The sequence below is a fragment of the Typopeltis vanoorti genome, chromosome 7, assembly GCF_054136105.1.
Source record: "Typopeltis vanoorti isolate ZY-2024b chromosome 7, IOZ_Tvanoo_1.0, whole genome shotgun sequence".
NCBI classification, from domain to species: Eukaryota; Metazoa; Arthropoda; class Arachnida; order Uropygi; family Thelyphonidae; genus Typopeltis; species Typopeltis vanoorti.
Window position 1 is genome coordinate 36724099 of NC_143555.1, and position 23017 is coordinate 36747115.

The 23017-nt window shown below is 35.2% G+C and overlaps 1 protein-coding gene across 1 annotated transcript in view; it reads right to left on the bottom strand.

The window, feature by feature from the left end:
* The window catches only part of LOC150104588 (cilia- and flagella-associated protein 36-like), a 102888-nt gene that overhangs the window by 7775 nt on the left and 72096 nt on the right, over positions 1–23017 (bottom strand). Inside the window, exon 9 of the mRNA XM_090395588.1 lies at positions 2055–2248. Coding sequence (XP_090251714.1) covers positions 2055–2248 — 194 coding nt within the window. The remainder of the gene's footprint in view (positions 1–2054; positions 2249–23017) is intronic.

Below are 23017 nucleotides of genomic sequence, written 5' to 3' on the forward strand. Positions count from 1 at the left end.
AAGATGTAGCATTGGACATCTACTTTTTGCAGATGACCTAGTTCTGCTTAGCTCTTCCACAGATGACCTCCAGTGGACCCTGAATAGGTTTGTAGCTGTTTGTGCAGATGCCAGAATGAAGATCAATGTGGCCAAAACTGAAATATTTGTGGTCTCAAGACAACCATTCCAGTGCACTCTACATGTAAGTGTAGAGTGCACTGGAATGGTAACATGTAACGCTACATGAGTCCCCATGAGGCAGGTGGAGAAGTTTAAATACCTTGGGTCCATATTCGCGAATCATGGAAAATGGGACGTAGAGCTAGATACTCAGATTGGTTTAGCAAGCTCAATATTGCGGGAGCTTGGCCGTTCGATAGTATTGAAGTGGGAGTTAAGCTAGAAGGCAAAGCTGGCTGTCTTCAATACAGTCTATGTCCCCATCCTCACCTATGGTCATGAGAGTTGGGTAATGACTGAAAAAATGCAGACACGAATCCACGCGGCTAAAATCAGGTTCTTTCGAGGGATTGCGGGGCTGACAATTCTCAACAGGGTCAGAAGCTCTGCAATTCAGGAAACCTTCAATATTCAACCGCTGCTTCTCCGTGTTGAGAGATCACAGTTTCGTTGGTACAGGCACCTGGTCAGAATGCCAGAAGAGGGGTTTCATCAGTAGGCCCTCTTTGACAAGCCAGAGGGTGGGAGGTTACGTGGCAGGCCAAGGACTCGCTCGATAGATTATATCCAAAACCTTCCCAAGCGTCTCCACCCAAAACCTTGGGTGGACACGCTTGGGAATCCTACCAGAACACCTGAGCTTGGTGGCAGAGGATCGTGACCATTGGAAGTTCCTCTTGCAGCTGTTGCCCCCACAACCCAATTAGGAAAGGTGGGCCTTGAAGATGTATGTATGTATGTATGTATTATTATAAAACGAACCTCTTCTGCTGTTTTATTTAATACTTCCAATTTTAATTGTATATCAGTGTATTTTGATGACATGAAGACTATGTTTTCTGCATAATAGAGATCTTTTCAATGTGATGGGATTCCATTTATTTCTTTTTCTTCAACCTGTAATTTGTCTCATCATCCAATCAATCGCTGTGATTGATTGGATGAGATATTACACAATAGATGAGATATTACACAACTCTGCCTTGCGCCAGATTCTTATCTTAAACCATTCAGAAGTTGTATACTGTTCAATAATTTTAGCAAAATGAATAAAATTTAGATATACTCTAATAGGCTTCTAAATTATATGCTTTTTTTTCAATAGTATTTTTCAACAGTACTCCCACCTCTTCTAAACTAACTTGTTTTTATGCCTTAATATCTTCTCTTCTAAATTTTAAATCAAACTTATTAATATTTTACAGAAAATGTTTGCAGGTAGTAATAGTTCACTAATTTCCCTCTAATTTTCGTCTAACGAGAATTTATTTGTTAGAAATTATAATCATCATTGCTTCTTTCCAATATTTAGTATGTTTTCAGTCTCTAGCACATTATTAATATCACTTCTAGTTTAACAGTAGCAAATTCTTCAGTGTTTTAAGCATATCTATTTGAATATCATTATTGCCACATGTCTGTATAGTTTTTATTTTCTGTATTCCGTTCATTATTTCATTTTTTGATATAGTTTCTGATGTAATTTTGAAATCTATGCTTATAGGAGGTTTTTTCATGATTAAATTTCTAATTAAAAAAAAAAAAAAAGCAGCTAACGCCTTTCGTTCCCGTAAGAACGAAAGGCGTTAGCTGCTTGGAGACTGAGGTGGAGGGGGGGGGGGTTAATCTCCACCGGTAGCCAATCACAGATAGCTGGACCAAGACTATCACTAATTATACATAGCGTCGGTGAAGAGAGGTACCTTCCAAGTGCTGCTTTCTCGTGTTCCCTAATCCTAACACAATGTTTCTGAAACTAGTGTGGGTTCTACTGTCGAGTTTCTAAACAGGATAAGATTGTCAGAAGATGGAAAGAACACTTTGATGAGATTTTATGTTTTCTACATTTAAAATCTCATCAAAGTGTTCTTTCCATCTTCGAACAATCTTACCCTCTTCAGTCAGCGGCAAATCATCTTTATCTCTTATAGCATTTACTTGCTGGTTTTCTTTAGGGCATATTTTTCTTTTCATCTGATACAGCCTTCCAATGTGTCGAAACTTTTGTGATTCTTCCAAAGTGTCCACATAATTCATTTTATATTCTCTTGATCTTTCAACTGACTTGTCTTTCTCTCTATAACTGCTGAAATGAATATCTTAAGCTTTCTAGAATTTAATATTTTCAAATATCATGTTAAACTTAAGCCTTTCATCTGTCAGTTTACAGGTCTTATCTGATTACCAATTCCTGTTATTTTTCTCTTACTTGCACCTAACCATCTCTTACAACTTCATTATTTACCATTCAAAAATTGCTCCATTGCTTTTTAATCTCTTCATCAAAGCTTTTTAATTTCCCGTTTGCTTGGTTCCCGTTTTCCAAAATATGAAATTGTGGTTTTATCATAATAGAAAAAAAAATCTTGATTTCATTCATTTTCATTTCAAACATATATTTTATTCATCCTTTTTTATTCCTATTTGTTTTTAAAATCCAATACGGTTTTTATTTAATTTGGCTATTACTAAGTAATGATCAGATTCTACATCAGTTCTCCTTACTTCTACATCTAAGAGTGAACTCCGAAAATAACCTGCGATTACAATATGATGGGTTTTGGTTTTACCGTCTGTTTATATCCAGGTCACTTTATATACGCTACTTGGGAAGAAGTCAACGGACTCCACATGGGATAAGTACATCGTACCATATAAGGAGTTAGGTGTTTGTAGCCGGTATTAATTGGAGGGCTATGATGCACCCAAGTCAGTGCAACAGTGTCAGGGTGAAATAGCTGCGAGAAGGGAACCGACGGTGTTTATAAGAGGCGTTGTGATAGGATGTCATGTTGCAGGCTTATCGGTTTGGCAAATTTTTGACAAATTCAGCCATCCCAGGTCAACAGTCATACTGACATGGACCCAGAGTCAGCTGCAAATACTAACACAGTGAACGACTACCACACTCATCAAACGTGACCATGGAGCGCTACAAATTATAATATTTAAAAACTGCCATTCATCGGCTAATACGTTGAATATAGAGTTCTGACATCTGGAACGCAAATCTGCAAAATAACCTGTTCTAAAAAAAAAAAAAAAAAACTATGTTGCGGTCCAACCATGGAAACCTATCGTTTCTATGATAGGACCGCAACGTAGGTTTCCGGAGGTTGGAGTTTTTGACTTCAGCTATTGGACGTTGACGAATTTTTACTTTGAACGGCTTTGACACTGTTGTTGGAGAACTATGGCTTGGATAAGGATTGAAGATTTTGGAATGGAGTGGGAAGAGAGCATTCATCCAGCAAAAATAATTTTGGTTATTAACTGAAAGCAGATTCTTGGATCAGTAGAGCAGAAATCGAAGCAATAATCAGACCGTCGAAACGAAGAATAAAAATACCGAAGTTCATCACAGGCACCACTGTAGTGTCACAGGAAACGAGACTAAGAAGATTGGTATAAGGATGATATATAGAATCGGGAACATGAATAAGGTTTCGGCAGAATTACAACGTGTATTTAGAAGGAGAGTTGGTTAAGAAAAGGTTTATGATGTTGGGAGAATGATTATTGTCTGGAATTTTGCTGGGTTGGTGAACGATTTGTGTTAAATCACTACTGACAGCAAACCAGTGGCGCACTCAGGATTTAATCATGGGGGGGGAGGCGAGTTGAGTAGACGATTTAAGAATACACAGTACATATCGCATACGACCGAGAACTGAGTAGTGCTCGGTCTTCCTGAGCACTACTTCGTTCGCCTTGTGTTCACAGCGGCCATGATTTCCAAGAGCTATAGGGTATTCCCACCTTATGTGATCTCTAATTCATAAGTAGTATAGAAATAGAAGACACGACACAACATAAATAAAAAAATGAATTTTAATTAGGAAAAGATAGGAAATGATGAATGGAAAGAATGGAAATTTTTCTAGAGTTTCTTTTCTTTTTCTTTGGGGATGCCAGGGCCCCTTGGGTGCGCCACTGCAGCATACAGTTGGCTGCTTTTCCAGCTCAGTCTGTGAAGTTGGAGAAGGGAAGCCAGCCTGAGTTGTCGCTGTTGAAATTACTAAGGAAGATTATTTCAGTCTTAGGGTAATTAGACATGTGATTGATCGATTTTCAGAGATAAATAGCCAAATAGGTCGCGGAAGTCATTAGAGTTAAGAGAATGGTGAGGTTGAAAATGAAGGAAACAAAGTGAGGTAAGGATATTTAAGCCAAAGTGGGTCATAGAGAGATTCCAGGTCCGATAACCTTTGGTGTAGTATATAGATTGTGAACCTATGGTACGTGCCAGAGGTGGCAAGTCTGAGAATTTTGCTGGCACGTCAACGATTTTGCCAGCAAAATTATTACTATTACAATAATTATTATAATATAATTATTACAATACGTAGAAGTTAAATTTTGTTTTACACGAGAGAGCAGCTATTAGGATGTGCATATGATTGATGCGGTATTAACAAAAGATCACGTGCCCCAAAGACAAAGGCAACCGACAAGTGTTGAGTCGGTTGCCTTTTTTCTTTGGGGCACGAAATGCTAATTCTCTTCAACTGAATTCCATAACATCTGAAACTGTCATAACAACATTCACTATATATTTCTTAGTTTTAACACATTCACGATGGGGCGTCGTTTATCGTTCCTACGGAACTTCTCATTACCGGAGGGCTCAACTCACACAGAGTTTCAACCGTTGGTTGAATTTTATTCCTGCTTGTTTGCTTTTGAGCTGGCAGGCGAACTCACACACGCATTATATGTACAGTGACCATATTTTTTATTTTTATTTTTTTGAGAAAATAAAGAACAAATCAGAAAATGTTTCATAATAAATAAATAATAAAAAAAGGTTGCGTTTATTTGTTTCACTAAAACTAAAAAGCTTTATAACGTTTATTGTAAAATATAAGCATATACATAACATTTTATCCAATGATATTATTATTTAAAAAAAAATAATTTTGATACTTTTCACAAGAATGAACTTTTTTTTTTAATAAATCAGGTTTGTGTTTTAAAAATTCATAAAACTGTATACAATTCATGTCAAAGTTGCATTTGGTATAAACGAATGCTTTCAATGTTTCGATTTTTAATTGGGTTTCCTCACAGGTCCACATATTGTTCATGAAAATACTCGTTTAGTGGGGCGCATTAGATCCAGGGAGACATAAACAAAAGTCAATGTTTTTAAAAGATATATGTTTATCTGTGAAATATATAAAATTTTCAACCCATCTACGTGGACAGGATTCATCATTTTGTCGCCATTCTTCTATCTTTTCACTGGTGACATGACGCTTAATATACGAAACTTCATCAAATAGTTTGCCGTCATTTATATTTAAATTCCAGTGACTGGAAATGAACTTTCCTCGATCTTCTCCCGCAGAAGGATTTCCCGCAGTAGGATTTCCACGAAACAGCTGTTCCAGTTACAGTGGTACCTCGACTTACGAGCTTTTCGAGATACAAACTTTTTTCATATCCCATTTTGATCTCTAGATACATAACGTGATGCTTTTCTTTTCAAATGAACAAGCCTGTTTTACATATACTTTTTTAAAACTTTTTATGCACGTTTAGCTGAGCGCGCGCTAAACAGTCTCTAGTGTAAGGATTGTTGTTACTACGTCGTATTTATCTGAAATACGATAAATATGACGTAGTAACAACAAATACGAACGCCGCACGTATTTGCTTTTTTGTGTATCTATTTCGGTATTTGTGTAAACAAACAATACACTTCGCGAAGATTTTTTTAGGTTTGTATTTTTGATGGGTACTGTATCTATTTGTTTTTATAAGTGACATATTTTATCGTAGCTTAACGTTTATTTTCTGAATAATCTACCAGATAATCGTCATTTCGCTGGTTAGCATATTATTTTCAACATGGGACCAAAGAAAACTAAGAAAGAAGAGAAGAAGAAAATCACAATAGAAATTAAGAAAGAGATTGTGGAAAAATTTGAGAAAGGAGTCAGGCAAATCACTTTTGATTTGTGTAAGCAGAATGACTTGTCCAAATCCACAATAGCTACAATTGTCAAGGAAAGCAGATTTTTATATGGAACTGGATGTGGCCAAAGGAGTATCTATCGTGTCATTTCGAAGAAATAAAGTTATGGAAGAAATGGAAACTTTACTACTCATCTGGATTAATGACGTGCAACTGAAATGAGATAGTGTATCTCAAAACATGATCTGTTTACAAGCTCAAATTATTTACAAAGATCTTTCTCAGAACTTGCCATCCACTAGCAGTAGCAAAGACATCGGCAAAGAGTTTAAAGCTAGAAAAGGATGGTTTGAAAAATTCAAGAATAGAACGGGTATCCATAGTGGTGTTTGACATGGAGAAGGTGCTAGTGCTGACAAAGAAGCCGCTGAAAGGTTCGTGAAGGAATTTCAGAAACTGATGGAGTCAGATACAGACCAGAACAAGTTTTCATCTGCGATGAAACTGGGCTTTTCTGTAAGAAAATGTCTAAGAGAACGTTTATAACTAAGGAGGAAATGCCATTGCCAGGACACAAGCCAATGAAACACAAACTAACTTTGCTTTTTTGTTCCAATATGCGTGAATTATGTTTGATGAGTGGCGTGGAATTTGTGGATGTGTGGAATGAGTTCGATGGGCAAAAGGATTTATATAAAATGGATGGATTATATTTGAATGGATTTGGTGTGTGGAGACTTGAAAAGGTATTGTCGAATATGGTGGAAGTGAATGTACAGAACCAGGGAAACTAGAGTTATTAAGTGGTGGAGTAGATATACAGATTTTAGGGAGACAGTTGAGTGTGTGAATGTGTATAATATGCCCAAGCGTGTAGGAAAGACCACAAATCAGAATGGGATAGTTAGTATAAGGCATCAAAATAGGGATGAAACAAATCGTCTTCTTCAGTTCATGTATACAAATGCCAGAAGTATTAGGAACAAGAAGGAAAAATTTTTGGCCTTGGTTGGCACTTCCAGATTACAGGTTATTGGCATTAGTGAAACATGGCTGACAGAAGATGACACAGCTAGTGGAATTGAATGTGAGGGGTATATGGTGTGTTCAGGAGAGATTCATTTGAGGCTATTTGGTGTGAAATTGAAACTAGCAGAATAAAATATACAGTTGGGTGCTGCTATAGACCAGGTGATGGAATAGATGGTGGAGATAGTATGCATAAGCAAATAGAAGAAATGAGTGGAAGGAGGGTGATTATTATGGGAGATTTCAACTATGGTAACATTGATTGGAAGGAGAAGAGGACACATTGGAGGAAGGAATTGGAATTAATGCGGTTATTAACGGATAACTATCTGCGACAGCATGTAATGGAAAATACTAGGGGTCAGAGAGTGCTTGACCTAGTAATTGCATCTGAGAATTTGGCCTGTAACGAATATGACCACGTTGCCACCAATTGCTGAGAGCGATCATAGGGTCTTGACTTGGGAGGTGGCTAAAGGTGTGGAATTTACAATTAAGACAGGGTACATGTGGAAATATCGGGCTGGTAAGTATGACAAGCTTAGGAGATTGATTGGTACAGTGCCATGGCATGTAAAACTGCAAGGGCTAGAAGTTGACATTGCATGGGAGACGGTAAAGAAGTGTTTGCATGAAGCAATGGCTGACTGTATACCTAGAGTCCGAATAATAAATCAAGTAGGAGTTAAATGGATGAATAACAACATTAAGCTTGAGCTGCAAAAAAAGAAACAACTATAGAGGGAATTTAAGGAGAATGGTGACCGGCAGACACATGAACAGTATAAAGCCGAGGCCAGAAGGGTAACGAGTGTGGTAAGAAAAGCAAAAAAGGATTATGAAAGAACATTGGCCAAGCAGGCTAAAGACAATCCTAAGTTTTTTCGATATGATGCAAGTAGAAGAAAAAATGTATATGGCAGAATGATTTTAAAGAATGCCGATGGTAGGGTGGTAACTGAATCAGTTGATATAGTTGAATTACTGAGGGAGAACTTTGCAAGAGTATATCATCCAGGTGGTGACATTGCAGAAATGAATGAACCAAAAGTTTATATGTGAATTGTAATGAATGAGGTGGAGGTGAGTTGTCTGTTACAAAACCAATACATCTGTGAGATTGGATGGTATACCATCTCGTGTCGTACGTGAAGCGGCTAAAAATTGTTAGTACCCTTGACCATTCTGTTTAATCTGAGTCTCGGGTCTGGGTTAGTCCCGAGGAGGTGGAAAGAGGGTAAAATAGTTCCACTGCATAAAGGTGGTTCCAAAACTGCTGTTGTAAATTACCGACCGATTAGCATATCAGGAATCGTTGTCAAGGTCTTGGAGAAACTAGTCAAGAGAAGAATACAGGATTAGATAAATGAAAATGGGATACTGTATGGGGAACAACATGGTTTTGTGAAGTTAGATCATGCCTCAGTAATTTGCTCACGTTTTATAACACAGTAACGACTGAACTGGATAAGGGTAATGGGTTTTCAGTGATTCTACTGGACCTTGCCAAGGCCTTTGATAGGATACCACATGGAACTCTAATCAGTAAACTGGAGCAGACGGGGATGGATATAGGGTTGGTGACGGAGGGTGGTGAGATGGATAGGAGGGTGGTTGATGGAGAGATACCAGAGAATGGTTTATTTAGAAGTGGAGTCCAAAAGACGGCTTGTGACTAGTGGTGTGCCACAGGGTTCTGTTCTTGGACCACTACTTTTCAATTTGTTCATTAACGATATAGGAAAGGATCTGAGAGGAAGTGTTCACTTGTTTGCTGATGATGCAAAGTTGGGTAGAACAATTGTGTGTGTGCACAGGATGTCAAAATTTTGCAGGATGATTTGGTTAGTTTGGAGGACTGGGCTAAGGAAAATGGATGTCAATTTAATGTGGCAAAGTGTAAGGTTATGCATTTTGGAGTGAAAAGATTAGCAGCAGTATATCACATTGGTGGAACCATACTCCAGGAGATTGATGAGGCCAGAGATTTGGGAGTGTTGGTGGATAGGGAGTTGAAGTTTAGGGGGCACATTGCAAAAGTGGCTAAAACAGCTCATCAAATCACTTGGTTACTGAAAAATACTTTAACGAGCAGAGACAAACAAGTTATTGTTCCTCTATATCGAGTCCTGATAAGACCCCATCTGGACTACTGTGTCCAGATATGGGCGCCAGGGTTTCTTCTTGATGGGGAGGAGGTGGAGAGGATCCAGAGACGACTGACCAAGATGGTGGCAGGTCTATGGAATGAACCTTATGAGAACAGATTGAAGATTTGTGGGTTGCAAAAATTGGTTGATAGGCGGAAAAGGGGTGATATGATTGAGACACATTCAAATTACTGAAGGGTTTCTATAAGATTAATCCAGAAGATATTTTTCAGAATAGTGCTGGTGGTGGGAGGACTAGGGGCCATACATGGAAGCTGGGCAAAAATGTGGTTAACAGGAGGCGTTAGAGCTAGGGTATTTACTTGGAGAGTGGTAAATGAGTAGAATAAGCAGCCAGAGTCTGCTATGAATGAGTTTAAGGTGAGGTATGATAGATACTGTGTGAAAGACGAATAGTTGTTCTTGACATGATGTTAGGGCCTCCCTCGATGAGTCTGTTCGACTCCTTGTAGTGTCACGTAATAATAATAATAATAATAATAATAATAATAATAATAATAATAATAATAATAATAATAATGGACAATGCTCCAGCACATTGACCACAGTTGGAAGATTTGGATGAAGAGTTTAATTTCATCAAAATTAAGTTCTTGCTTCCTAATACCACATCACTCCTACAACCAATGGATCAAGATGTTATTTCCAACTTGTTGGAGTTGTCTCCCTTTGCAAGACCATGCATTGGGAAGTTGAAGCAGACGTAGAGGAGCACAATGTTGAGCTGACCAGTGAAGAGCTACAGGAGTAAAGAAGAGAGCAGGAAAAAGAAAGGAATGAGGAGGAAAAGCAAATGTCTTCAGAGGACGAAGAAGAAGACAGCAACGAAAAGGGAGCAATTCCAACAAGTGAAGTAAAAAAATCTTGCAGCACTGGGGCGAATTGCAAGAATTAGTTATTGGTTAACAAGTGGCATCCAAATCAAGGTGTTGTTTCTAGAGCCACCAATATCTTCAATGACAATGTCATTAATCACTTTTGAAGGGTGTTAAGGAAACAACAGATTCAGTCAACGTCGGATAGGTTTTTAAAACCTCCATTCACCTAAGAGACAAAAATAAGAGTCAACTAATGACAAGGAATCGAAAATTCGTGAACCACAAAACCAGCTACAAGAAACTTGATTTTTTTTTACAATTTAATGGAAGATGCTTTTCATACTAATCATGTAAAACAAAGATTTCATCAATAAAAATTAATATGTAATGGTATAAAATGCATATTTATAGTGTAAAAATGCTCATTCTCACTCCTCCATTTTTCTTTGCATTTTCTTCATTTAGTTGAGAATAGTTTTTTCTTTTTTTGATTTTTTTAAATTTTTGAATCTGGGAACGGATTAATTGATTTCCCATACGATATAATGGAAAATTGGGTTTCGAGATACGAACCGCGGTCAGGAACGAATTCAGTTTCTAAGTCCAGGTACCACTGTATTTAAATAATCAATGCAGGTTTGGTAAAATTTATGAATTGCATCTTTAAATATCTTGGCATCAATATTCAATTTACTATTTGAATTCACAAAATAAATGACAAAATGGCGATTTTAGAAAAATAAATAAAGCTAAAGGACAGAGCAGTGAAATAAAGTACTGTCCTCTTAAATAAAGTATGGTCACCGTAATTATATGGCATGTTTCAATTCATGGTAGAATTTTATATGAAGTTAGCCTTTGCGATCTGTCATAATGACATTGAGAATTTCAAATGCAATAAAACAAACACTTTTTTCATGTAATTGAAAAATTGGACAATAGTTTTTAGTTAGATATTGGGTTTCAGTGCAGCATATGGTTTTGCTTGAGTCTGCACAGCATAGTTTCTGTGGGAGGGGACAATAACAGTGCAATTAGAGACAGCTGGAATAAAAACGGCGCTAACTAATGAATCACACTATTTGTTGAGAAATATATTACATATACTGCAAAAGCCTCTGTACCTTATTCAGTGATACAATAAAACTAGTTGTTTTTCTTGCATCTGCAGTATAATGGCTATTGGGGAGGACGCGTTGTTACCACGAGCGAGTTACTATCGCCTCGACGTGAACATGTTTAAACATTTTTCGTATGCAAGGTATATGCAAAACTTGTTAATGTCTTTTTTTGTCAAGTAAAATCAGTGGTGCAAGTTATATGCGAGGGCAAGTTATATTCGAGTAAATATGGTAAACATTTTGCCGACAAGTTGACATCCTTCTCCTGCTTCCCCTACTCAGCTGACTTGTATTGTGCGTTACAATGCATAAATATTTTTCTCACTACCGTTTTTTTTTTTTTTTCAAACCAACATCATTAAAATCAATTTAATAATACAATAAACAATTTTACACTGAATAATATTATAAATGTATAAATAAATAAATATTATAAATAAAATAAAATATTATTTATAATATTATAAATAATTATTTATAAAATATTATATAATATTATAAATTAATTAACTAATTTTCTATTAATTTTTCCCCTACTAAAAACTGCTCGGCACATCAGCAACTTGATTTGTAAATTTTTGGCACGCGCCGGCACGTCAGCAACTCGATTTGTAAACTTTTGGCTTCTGCACATAAAAAGGTTCGCCTCCACTGGTGTTAGACCTGACAAATGAACAAGTCTCGCTCTTCTTGAGAAAGTCATCATGCATCGTGTAATGAGAAAAACTAATGTAAGATGTATTTGCAGAAGATGACAGTTCAGTTTCACCGGTGAAGCTTAGTTTAAACTTATAAGCTTAGTTTTGTGATGAAAATTCATATAATGATGATAATAAAATTAGCTTAATCCTTTATCTTCCATCATATAATGATGAACTTTGCATTCGTTTCGTCATGTAGAATTTATATTTAAAATATCTTTTGAAGTCCATAAATTTGCTAAAATATATTTTTTTTTTTTTTGGCTCTACCGTGTATTACTGTATTATATATTGAAAGTGTGAAACCAATCACAAATAATTTGCCTCATGATTTTTTATTAGTTTCACTGTTATTATGGCAGATTATTTACGATTATTACTATTAATATAAAGAATGAAATCAGATCAGTTGATATATTTCTTTATTCATTTTGAAACAGGAAAAAGTTAGTACATAGTTATTATTGAGCTTACAATTTCTGCTAAAGCAATATGCACCACAGCATTTATTATTATTATTATTATTATTATTATTATTATTATTATTATTATTATTATTATTATTATTATATCCACTTCTAATCATATTTCACCATTACATTTAATTTCACCACAAGCTCATATTGACTAAAGGGTAAGAATTCAATTAATTAAAATTAGAAAAAAAAAAAGAAGAAAATATCAATATTCATACCATGACGTAGTTGTTTCAACTTTCTTGATTATCTCCTCATTCTCTTTTTCAGAAAGAGGGAGAAAAAACGTTAAGTGATGCAATGAAAATACATCGTTACATTTATCACCAGTAAAAATTCTTATAGAGCAATGGTTCTCAAAGTGAGCTACGATAAAATTAAAATATTATCGTAGCTCACTGCTTTCTTCATAGGGAGGCCTTGATGGCAAAAAATTGGGAGAAAAATTAAGAGAAGTTTTAGATCAAGTTGTTCATATGGTAATCTTATTAAAACAAGACCTGTCAAATCGCGTTTATTCGAAAAGCTTTGTATCGATATGGATTCACAACACAGACGGCTGTTTTTACACACTGAGGTGAGGTGGCTGTCAAGGGGGAAAGTACTTACCTGTGTACACGAGCTACGATAAGAACTTCTTGCGTTTTTTGAAGAGATGAAACAATTACATTTTTGTAACCTCCTTCGGTGCTAATTTTGGATTGCCAGGTTACAGTATTTGGCCGATATATTTCAGCAGCTCAATATTTTGAATACTAGCATGCAAGGGAAAGAAGAAAATATTCTCACATCCACTGACAAAATGAAAGCGCTTCAGAGAAAACTACAGATTTGGAAAAGAAAAGCTGTTGAAGGTAATTTGGAAATGTTTCCATTGGTAAGTAACACTTGCATAAATAAAACACTTCCAATAATAGTTGAACATTTAACAAGTTCAGAAGAAAAATTGAGTTCTTATTTTCCATCACTTAACACTGAACAATACGATTGGATTAGAAACCCATTTATGGAAACTTCAAGTGATTTTGGTTTAACATTAACAGAAGAAGAAGAACTGGCATATCCACTGATCGTGGATTGATGATTAAACATAAGGAATTGTCTCTTGGAGCCTTTTGGATTTCTATAAAAGAAGAATATATGTCAATATCTAAAAAAGCTTTGAACATTTTACTACAATTTTCAACATCATATTTATGTGAATTAGGATTGTCTACCCTCACCACAATTAAGTGTAAAAAGAGAGGAACTCTTCAATTTATTGACGAGGAAATGAGAGTTTGCCTTTCAAATATATGCCCAAACATTGAAGCAATCGCTAGGACCCATCAGGCTCATGTTTCTCATAAACACAAGAATGAATAAACTTTAGGTATGTTTCATTTTATTTTCTTTTTATCGCATTATTTTTTTTTCTGTAATATTTGACTTAATTATTATAACATTTTTTCTCAGAAATTTGTATATAGTGCGCCTACAATTATTTGTAGGAATTTAAATGCGCCCCGACTTCAAAAAGTTTGAGAACCACTGTTATAGAGACTCGAATTTAATCGTCAAGAATAAAATATACCGTTATGTTTTAAATATTTAGTAGTGCACGTTTATCATAATTTTACACAATTATTTTAACTATTTAGTATGTAAGATATTCATTAAATCCTTTAAAACTAAAACAATAAACAATAACAATATAATGTACTAGATTTAGTGGATAGACAGAAATAGCTCTTTAAAATCCTGAGCTAAGACTTTCGAGTAGCAGTAATGAATTGCTATGGTCAACTCAAATGGAAAAATCAATGTAGATAGTTAAACAACGTCCATATACAAGTGCCACTTCCATTTGCGTTAAAGTGGCGACCACTACATTAACTCTATCGAATAATAGCTTTTATCAGTTGCAAAAAAGGGAATGAGTAGTGAAAAAAAAAGTTATCTGAAAAAGAAATAGCTAGTAAAGAAACAACTTTCATTACAGTTTTTTGGGGAAGGAAAAACTGTGATTTTGTGACAATGCGTAAGGGAGGAATAATTTCTCCAATTTGTCGTTCTGTTTGCAATTGCCAATACTTGAATTGGATTTGAGCCATGACCATACCCTAAGAATGTATCTTTGGTTTGTCTCTTCAAAATTTCGAATTTAATGTGAATTTAATTTAGCTTGTGACAACCTGCTTGAAATTTTAATTTATCATGGAATTTAAAGCCTTGGAATTCAGAGCTTTATCTCTGATTAATTTTAAAACTAGGTGTTAGCAATCTGATATTATTAGAAATTTCAAGATATATCCACAAGCTCAAATTGACTAATGGGTAAGAATTTCATTAGTTAAATTTAGAACAAAAAAGAAGAGAATATCCACACAATAAGGTGTTGTTTTAACTTTTTATCTGCTCATACTCTTTTTGAGAGAGAGAGAGCATTAAGCAATGCAATGAAACAGCATACTCTAAGAATGTATTTTTAATTTTTCACTTAAAATTTCGCAATTACTGTGAATTTAATTTAGCTTGGAACAACCTGCTTCGAATTTTAATTTATCATGGAATTTAAAGCCTGAACATTCAGAGCTTTATCTCTGTTTAGTTTTAAAACTGGGTGTTAGCAATTTGATATTATTATCAAATTGCTAACACCAAAATAAAACTGGAAAAAATAGAGATATATTTAATAAGCAAAGAAAAATAAATACTGAGCTAGAAACAAAGCTTTTTAAATTCAATAAACATAAAGAATGTAGAACATTTTGTTTCTTCCATATTGCAGTAAAGAAATTAATTAATTGCTGCTTTGATTGAAAACAGTAAAGTGTGTGTGTGCGTGTGTGTGCGTGTGTGTGTGTGTGTGTGTGTGTGTGTGTGTGTGTGTGTGTGTGTGTGTGTGTGTGTGTGTGTGTATTGAGGAGGATGAAGAATGACTTGTCAGTATGAATGTGCAGCTTTTATGAACCTTATGTCACCTCACCTCTCTGGTTTATTATACTCACTGCATTATGGCATAAAGTTTTATGAGCAGATCAACAAGGTAAGGTAAGAGATGAGAATATTAAAATGAAGAGTAATTATAAATTAGAATATATTTAATTTTATATTATTAAAGCAAGGAACTTTGAATAATATCATTTCCTTTCTCTCTCTCTCTCTTCTTTCTTTTTCTTTTTTCTTTTTTTTTTTTTGTGAAATCTCTTCAACTCTTGGTTGTCTCTTTATAAATAATTTTAAGGGGGGAGGTTACAATGTATATGTATAACTGTTTGTGACAGATAGAGAAAGGAGGTCTAAAAATCCGTAAACAGCGTCAGAATTTACGGACGAGTTTTTGTAGTTTGCAACTGCATTTCTCCCTCCCATCCCTCTCCTAGGAGAAAAGCACGACATAAGAAGTTCCTTGTACTGCCTCATATTTTATGAACATATTCATTACGTCTTGATAGCGAACGAAAAATTACTTTCTTTCCTTGAGGAATCAAAGACATTAGTGGATTTTTTTCCATATTTTAGATGGTCACTTTAATTAAAAAAAGCATTCTAAAATCACTAATTAGTGGCCTCATATTTATCACAACCAACAGCATTATACTGGTTTCATAAGATAGTGCTGTATCTGCCTGTATGGGCTTACTTCGTTGCATCATCATATGCTAAATAAATGAATGGACATCGAATGTGCTCAGGCCTTCTATAGACTTACGTTTCTCAATGTTGATTTTAACACATTTATCATCAGGGGTAGACTGATAAGTACTCCTACATTCGCGTGCACACGACTTAGTGACTGGGTGCTATAAAACAGTAGAAGAAAGAATGACTATGGTAGGATGGGAATGATTGGTGAAAACAGGAATGAACATAGATAAAAGGCAAGACTAAGTAATGTTAAAAATGATGTTTAATGTTCATAAATTAGTTGATAAGATTAAATTAACAGGATGAGTGTTTTATCATTTTTAAATAACAATTATTATTTAAATCTCGGCTAATTATAATTAATAACGTAATGTCGCATTTTATGAAGAAAATTTTATATGAACTACCTATGAAAATTTCAAAGAATTCTATCAAAATGGCATTTTTTACAAGTACAGTAATCATGGGTAAATGCAGAATTTTGAAAACCTGTATGCAGTTTTACTCTACACACTTGAACACACCGTTTTTTTTATTATAAAGATATGTTATAGTTTTAGTTTTCTTAATAAACTAGCTAAGGTTTTTTTTCTTTTTTTTTCTGTTGTTGTTGGTGGTGGTTTTTGATCCAATAACAGTTTCCAACTTGCAGTTTTTGTACATAAATACAGCACATTAGCCCACTGTATTTTTATATAAAAATTAGCTAAATGTTTTCAGTAATAATTTACTGTTGTAATTAACTGTTCGGTTTTTTTTTTTTCGAATATTTTTTCAGTGATCTTTGAACTTTTCTTTCAGATTCGTCGAAAACAGTTATTTATTTATTTGTTTTAATGTTTCCACTTATTGACTCAATATAAATTAACATGGCCATAATAAGAATATCCATAAATATATCACTGCAGTCTGTTAACATAGTTTAGAATGACAATATTGACTATCACCACACAAATAAAAGCATATTATGGGGGAGTGTACGATATCAGTCGACTCCGTACCGCAATTAAAAGAACGACGGACCGTTGTACCCTTCAATTGGAAAAGACCTGAGTTCGATTCTTGTCGTGGCGAGAGGAATCTTTACATGGGCATTTTCACTTGAAGGTAACTTGATCCATTTCATACAACCGTAGTAGGGTTTTTTCCTCCTGGATACTAGAGTTTTTTTTTCTCTCTCATACAGGTAAATCGACAGTTAGAACACATGCAATTTACATACAAAAATACGGTTGGTGGTGGCCGATTACTATCGTGGCCGAGTATTATTGTTGTGTAGTAGGAGTGTAGTGTGCCCTCCCACGAAGAATCCATGGAGGTGTCATGATAATATACATATCAGTCACTGAAGCTCTGAACTAACTAAGACGCAGTTAAGGGTAGCTTCCTTATTTTGGTATCTAAGCTTTCTCTCATACAAGAGTGATTTATTTATTTATTTATTTTGTCCAAAAGTTAGATAGGGCTAAAACAGCCTTCCCTGCTCCTTATCCCTGTCCCTATCGGGAGAATAAAAGGCGTTAGCTGATTTTTTATTTATTTATTTTTATCACAGTTTAATATCTGCATAATTAATTTTACTCAGTTCTTATTGAAATTACAGAAACTAACTATTCTTCCAATTTCTTTATTTTCGCCACTTTACTTCTGTGAATAAATTGAGAACTTACTTTTTCAAAATTTTGTATTTGCCTAATTTTACCTAATCGATATATTCCGTAAAATAAAAATATAACGATTACGAAATAATGCAAATATTAATTAAGAAAGGAGAAAACATGAAGTGCGATTAAATGGTATCTACAAGGAAAGTGGCTTGATTTTCCATATGCTAATGTCTTCGATCACCTAGAACACAAAAAGAGAGAGAGAAATGGTTAGAACAGTGCAAAGTGCAATACAAAGTTTTATTATATTATTATTATTATTATTTGAATTTTATTATTTCTAAAACTTGAAACTTAAATATATTTCTCTTCTGTGATTATCTAAAATACCTCATCATTTTATGAACCTTCATTACTTATTTTATGATATTAACTTTACTGAATTATTCACAGAAACTAATAAAAAGTCCTAAAAAATTTGCAAACGCGACGACTGGTAACAAAGTAACCTGATTAATTGCCATAATGAATATATTCGTCTCAAAGTCACACACACACACAGTCATTTCCGTAGTAAACATTTCACGACCAATTTTTGGGTGGCTATTGAATACTGATGTCATAATGATCTCAATGTTTTCAATAAATTCGAAATGAGATTCACTCAATATGCAGATTAAAAAAAAAAGAAAAAGAAAAAAAGACATATGGAGGATCGCATTCGCAATGAACAGCTCTTCTGATGTCGAAAAACAATGAACCACGGTATAAACTTGAATAGAAATGAGAAATTTGAACTTAAGTTACAGGGCAAACATTTTTTTGGTAGGTTCCTGAAGTTTAAACGATGAAAGAATTTTTTTTATAATTTATTTCTGGATCGTGCTTAGTTGTCTAAAAGCTTAGACAACGTTACCAAATTTCATTACATTTTTAATTTTAAGATATGCATTTTTAAATATTTTTCTGCTTTCATAAAATTTATATCCCATCTTTTGAGAAACTAATAAATTTCTCAAAAAATAAATTTCTGATTCAAGGAATCTTGTTTCCGCATGTAGAGCGGAACAATCCTCGTTAACGTATTACTTATTGTTAGACATGCATTTCTTCGCAGTCATGTATTCCATGCAGCACATTGCATGCATGATTTTCACAAAAGTGTGTCAGTATTTGAAATGCAGAAATATTAATGACACCCTGGTTTGCGAAGTTTCTCTCTCTCATATATGAGACGAACAAGTTTAAGATATTGAACAAGCTCATTATACTGTAAGCTTTACATAAAATCATAGAAAAATGTAGGGAAGGTGAGAGAATTGTGAAGTAGTCAGAAAGTTCGTCCTTGATTACTCAACCATCTATTCTAGAAACGGACATCCAATGATTGAAGAACGAAGGGTCATGTTCCCTTAGATTGGAAATGACCTGAGTTCGACTCTCGCGAGAGATTTAAGGTGATTAGCCCATCTCACACGGATGTAACAAGGTTTTTCATATAGTGTATAGGCAAATTGGCCACATAACACAATTTCGAGACGAAATTACATTATAACCAACAGGATTATATTGGTTTCATAAGATGGTGCTGTATCTGCCTGTATGGGCTTATGTCCATTCCATCATCATATGCTAAATAAATGAATGGGCATCGAAAGTGCTCAGGCCTTCTGTAGACTTACTTTTCTCAATGTTGATTTTAGCACATTTATCATCAGGAGCAGCCTGATAACTACTCCTACATTCGCGTGCACACGACTTAGTGAATGAAATTTTGTGTGTTATAAAACAGTAAAAGAAAAAATGATTATGGGAGGATGGGGTTGATTGGTGAAAACGGAGGAATGATGACCACTGCAGAGGATATAATTGTGATATGTAATGAGCAATTTATAAAGGTATTTCATTCTTATGAATGTTACATCATGCAGAACTTGAAAGCAGTGGGAAAGGAGGAGCAGGAGGAGGAGGAGGAACTGTTAGTAAGTGAACAGGAGGCATATGAGGAATTGAATATATTTGATGTAAATAAGGCTGTGGGACTTGATCCTATATCACTACGTGTTTTGAGGGAGTATTCCAGAGAGTTAACAACAACTTTTGCATATCTTTTCAAGTCTCTCACTGGGTCAAGTTCCAAAAGAGTGGAAAGGTAAACTTGTACCATTTCATAAGGTGATTTCAAAGTCCTACCCAGTATAAGGGTAGCACTTTGAATTATAGACCACTCTCTGTGTCTGGGTTGTGGTTAAGGTATTATAGAAGTTAGTTAGGACTAAGATTCAGAAGTGGGTTGACAACAGAAAAATACTCTTTAGAGGCCAGCATGGATTTACTAAAGGAAGATCGTGCTTTAGCAAATTACTTTTTATAATAATGCGTTATGGATAAGGGTGTTGCATATACAGTGGTATATTTAGATTTTGCAAAGGCGTTTGATAAATTGCCATATGACAAGCTGGTAATTAAATTGGAACGAATGGGGCTGAACAGTAGATTAGTTCTCCGGATTGTAGATTGGCTGTCTGATAGGTATCAGCAAGTTGTTGTCTATGGAGGAGCGATATCCCAGAAGAGGAACGTTACCAATGGTGTACAACAAAGGTCTGTTTTGGGACCATTGCTATTTAATTTGTATGCAAATAATATTTGGAGAGGTCTGAATGGTGATATGCAGTTGTTTGCAGATGATGCAAAGTTGGGGAGAGCTATCAGGAGTAGAGCGGATGCTGTAACTTTGCAAGAGGAATTGAATGCACTGGCTGAATGGGTAAATGAGTGTGGATGTCAATTCAATTCATTGCTTCAAAGTGTAAAGTTTTGAAATTTGTGAAGCAGAGATGGGATGTAGAGTACACACTCGATGGAAATATCTTGGAAGTGGTAGAGGAGATGAGAGATTAGGGAGTGATTGTAGACAACGACCTAAAATTTCGGGGACATGTTACAAAACTTGTGAGGACAACACAGCGGATAATGGGAATGATGCGGAGGGCAATGTCTTGTAGAAGTAAGGATGTTATGGTTCCTTTGTACACGGTTTTAAGTGGTCACATATGGATTACTGAGCACAGATATGGTCACCTGGTTTTCAAAAAGAAGAAGATGTGTTGAAAAAAGTTCAGAGACGATTGACTAAGGTGGTTTCTGGTCTCTGGAATGTTGAGTATGAAGACAGATTGACAAAATGCAATTTTTAGAAATTGGTGGATAGAAGGAGGAGAGGGGATATGATCCAGACATATAAGCTGTTAAGAGATTATTACCAGATTAATGGCGGGGAGGTTTTGCACAGAATTGGTGAAGATAGGAAGAGAACAAGAAGTCATTCCTGGAAGCTGTATAAGGAGGGTGTGAGCAAGGGAGTGAGAAGCAGGTTTTTTGCATGGAGAGCGGTGAGTGATTCGAATGCATTGCCTGAGAGTGTTGTGAGCGCAGAGACAATAAATATATTAAGGCGTGGTATAATAAACTGTGTGTGTAACAGTAGACCTACCACAATGAGTCTTTGGCTCCATGGAGGTTTTTTATAATAATAATAATAATAATAATAATAATAATAATAATAATAAAATACTCAACATTTTATTCGACGGTCGCCATTTTGGAGATAGTTGAACAAAAAGTTGATATAGGTGCGAATACGCACAGCACTCTTTGAGTACGCTAATAACTGTCACAGAAAATTGGTTTCAAATAACAAAAATACTTACATTTAAATTCTCAACATTCTTTTGTAGAAATTTTGTATTATGTCATGAAATTCCGTGTAAATATATATATATATATATATATATATACAGGGTGTTCGGGATAAATTTGACATATTTATAATTAATTATATTTTTCCGTAAGTTACATGTATTAACACACACTTCTCTTCATTTAAAAGTTTGGACCCTTCTTCATTCATATACAAGATGTCAGAAAGGATGGATAGCTGGAACCCACCTGAATCATGGAAGAGAATAACTTGTATCATGATGATTCGTGCCCGCCATCAAAATAAGGATATTACGACTGCTGCCCAATGCTCCCTGAATACAGTAAAAACAATCAGGCATGAACTAGAGACTTGCAATGGTGACTACGAGGATGTAGCAAGAAGAAAGATCCCTAGCAGACGATCTGATTGCGTTCGTACAGCAGAATTCCTCGCAAATCTGCAGGAACAGGTGTTGAAGAACCCTGGCATTGGAATTCGGGCTTTGTTCGTGGAGTTGCTAACTGTAGTCAAGCCCTGGATAACAAGGGTAGCCAATGGTAGGCCGTATGTATGGCAGCAGGATTCGGCCCCTTGCCACACCTCTGGGAAAAGTCAAAAATGGTTGTCTGAAAATTTCTACGACTTCACCAGTCCAAATGTTTGGCCTCCAAACTCCCCAGACCTTAACCCCATGGATTATTTTGTATGGGGCGCAGTTGAAAAAGACACCAATCGCACTTCCAGTAATACAAAAGCCCAGTTAATGGATAAAATTAAAACAGTTTTTGCGGCCATTCCCAGGGAGACTGTAGCATCAGCTTGTTCGAGGTTCCGAAGCAGAATTGAAGCTGTGATCGATGCTAATGGTGGTTATTTTGAGTAAATCTTGTTGATAGTATTGTAATTAACTCTGCCTGTAATGTTTTTTTGTCAATTCATTAAATTTAATAGATACAAAGAAGATTTTCTTTTTCCTTACGAAACTGTCAAATTTATCCCGAACACCCTGTATATATATATATATATATTTTTTTTTTTTTTTTTTTTTTTAACAGGGAATTCTATGTATTAATCCCATAAATTAATCGTCCTTCGTACCAGTTTTACACTTAGGCGTAAGTAGATCCACACTTCACTGTGCAAGTATTCGAAACCAAATCGGAGGGAATAGGGTAGTTAAACTCGAAGTGTCCTATGCCTGTACTGCGTGTGTTCTTCTGGCCGGTTTGCCTGCTTGGAGGGATGAAAAAACGTCACTTTTCTCCCGAGAAAAGTGATTGAAAAGGTTATTCACATCATAGACGGTATTCGAACCGAGATCTTTCCAACGAAAGGGATCATCTAAACCGACTGAGCTAAGGTGGCTCAGATTAATCATAAAGTATATTATCAATCATATACTAATTACCAGGGCTTTTTTTCCAAATATAAGTTTACCGGAACTCTACCATCTCATTTCATAACACAAGAAAATCGAAACATATCAGGCCTTTGAAGCTCTCGTTCTTTTACTTTTGACAAATGGATATTATATATATATATATATATATATATAATTAAATGGAAATAAAATTTTAAACATTAAAGCAAAGGTGAAAAAAAGTTTAAAAAATACCTAAACTTTCACAATAGCTTCCAAATTAGGCTCATCACACTGGTGTTGTCATCTTCACGAG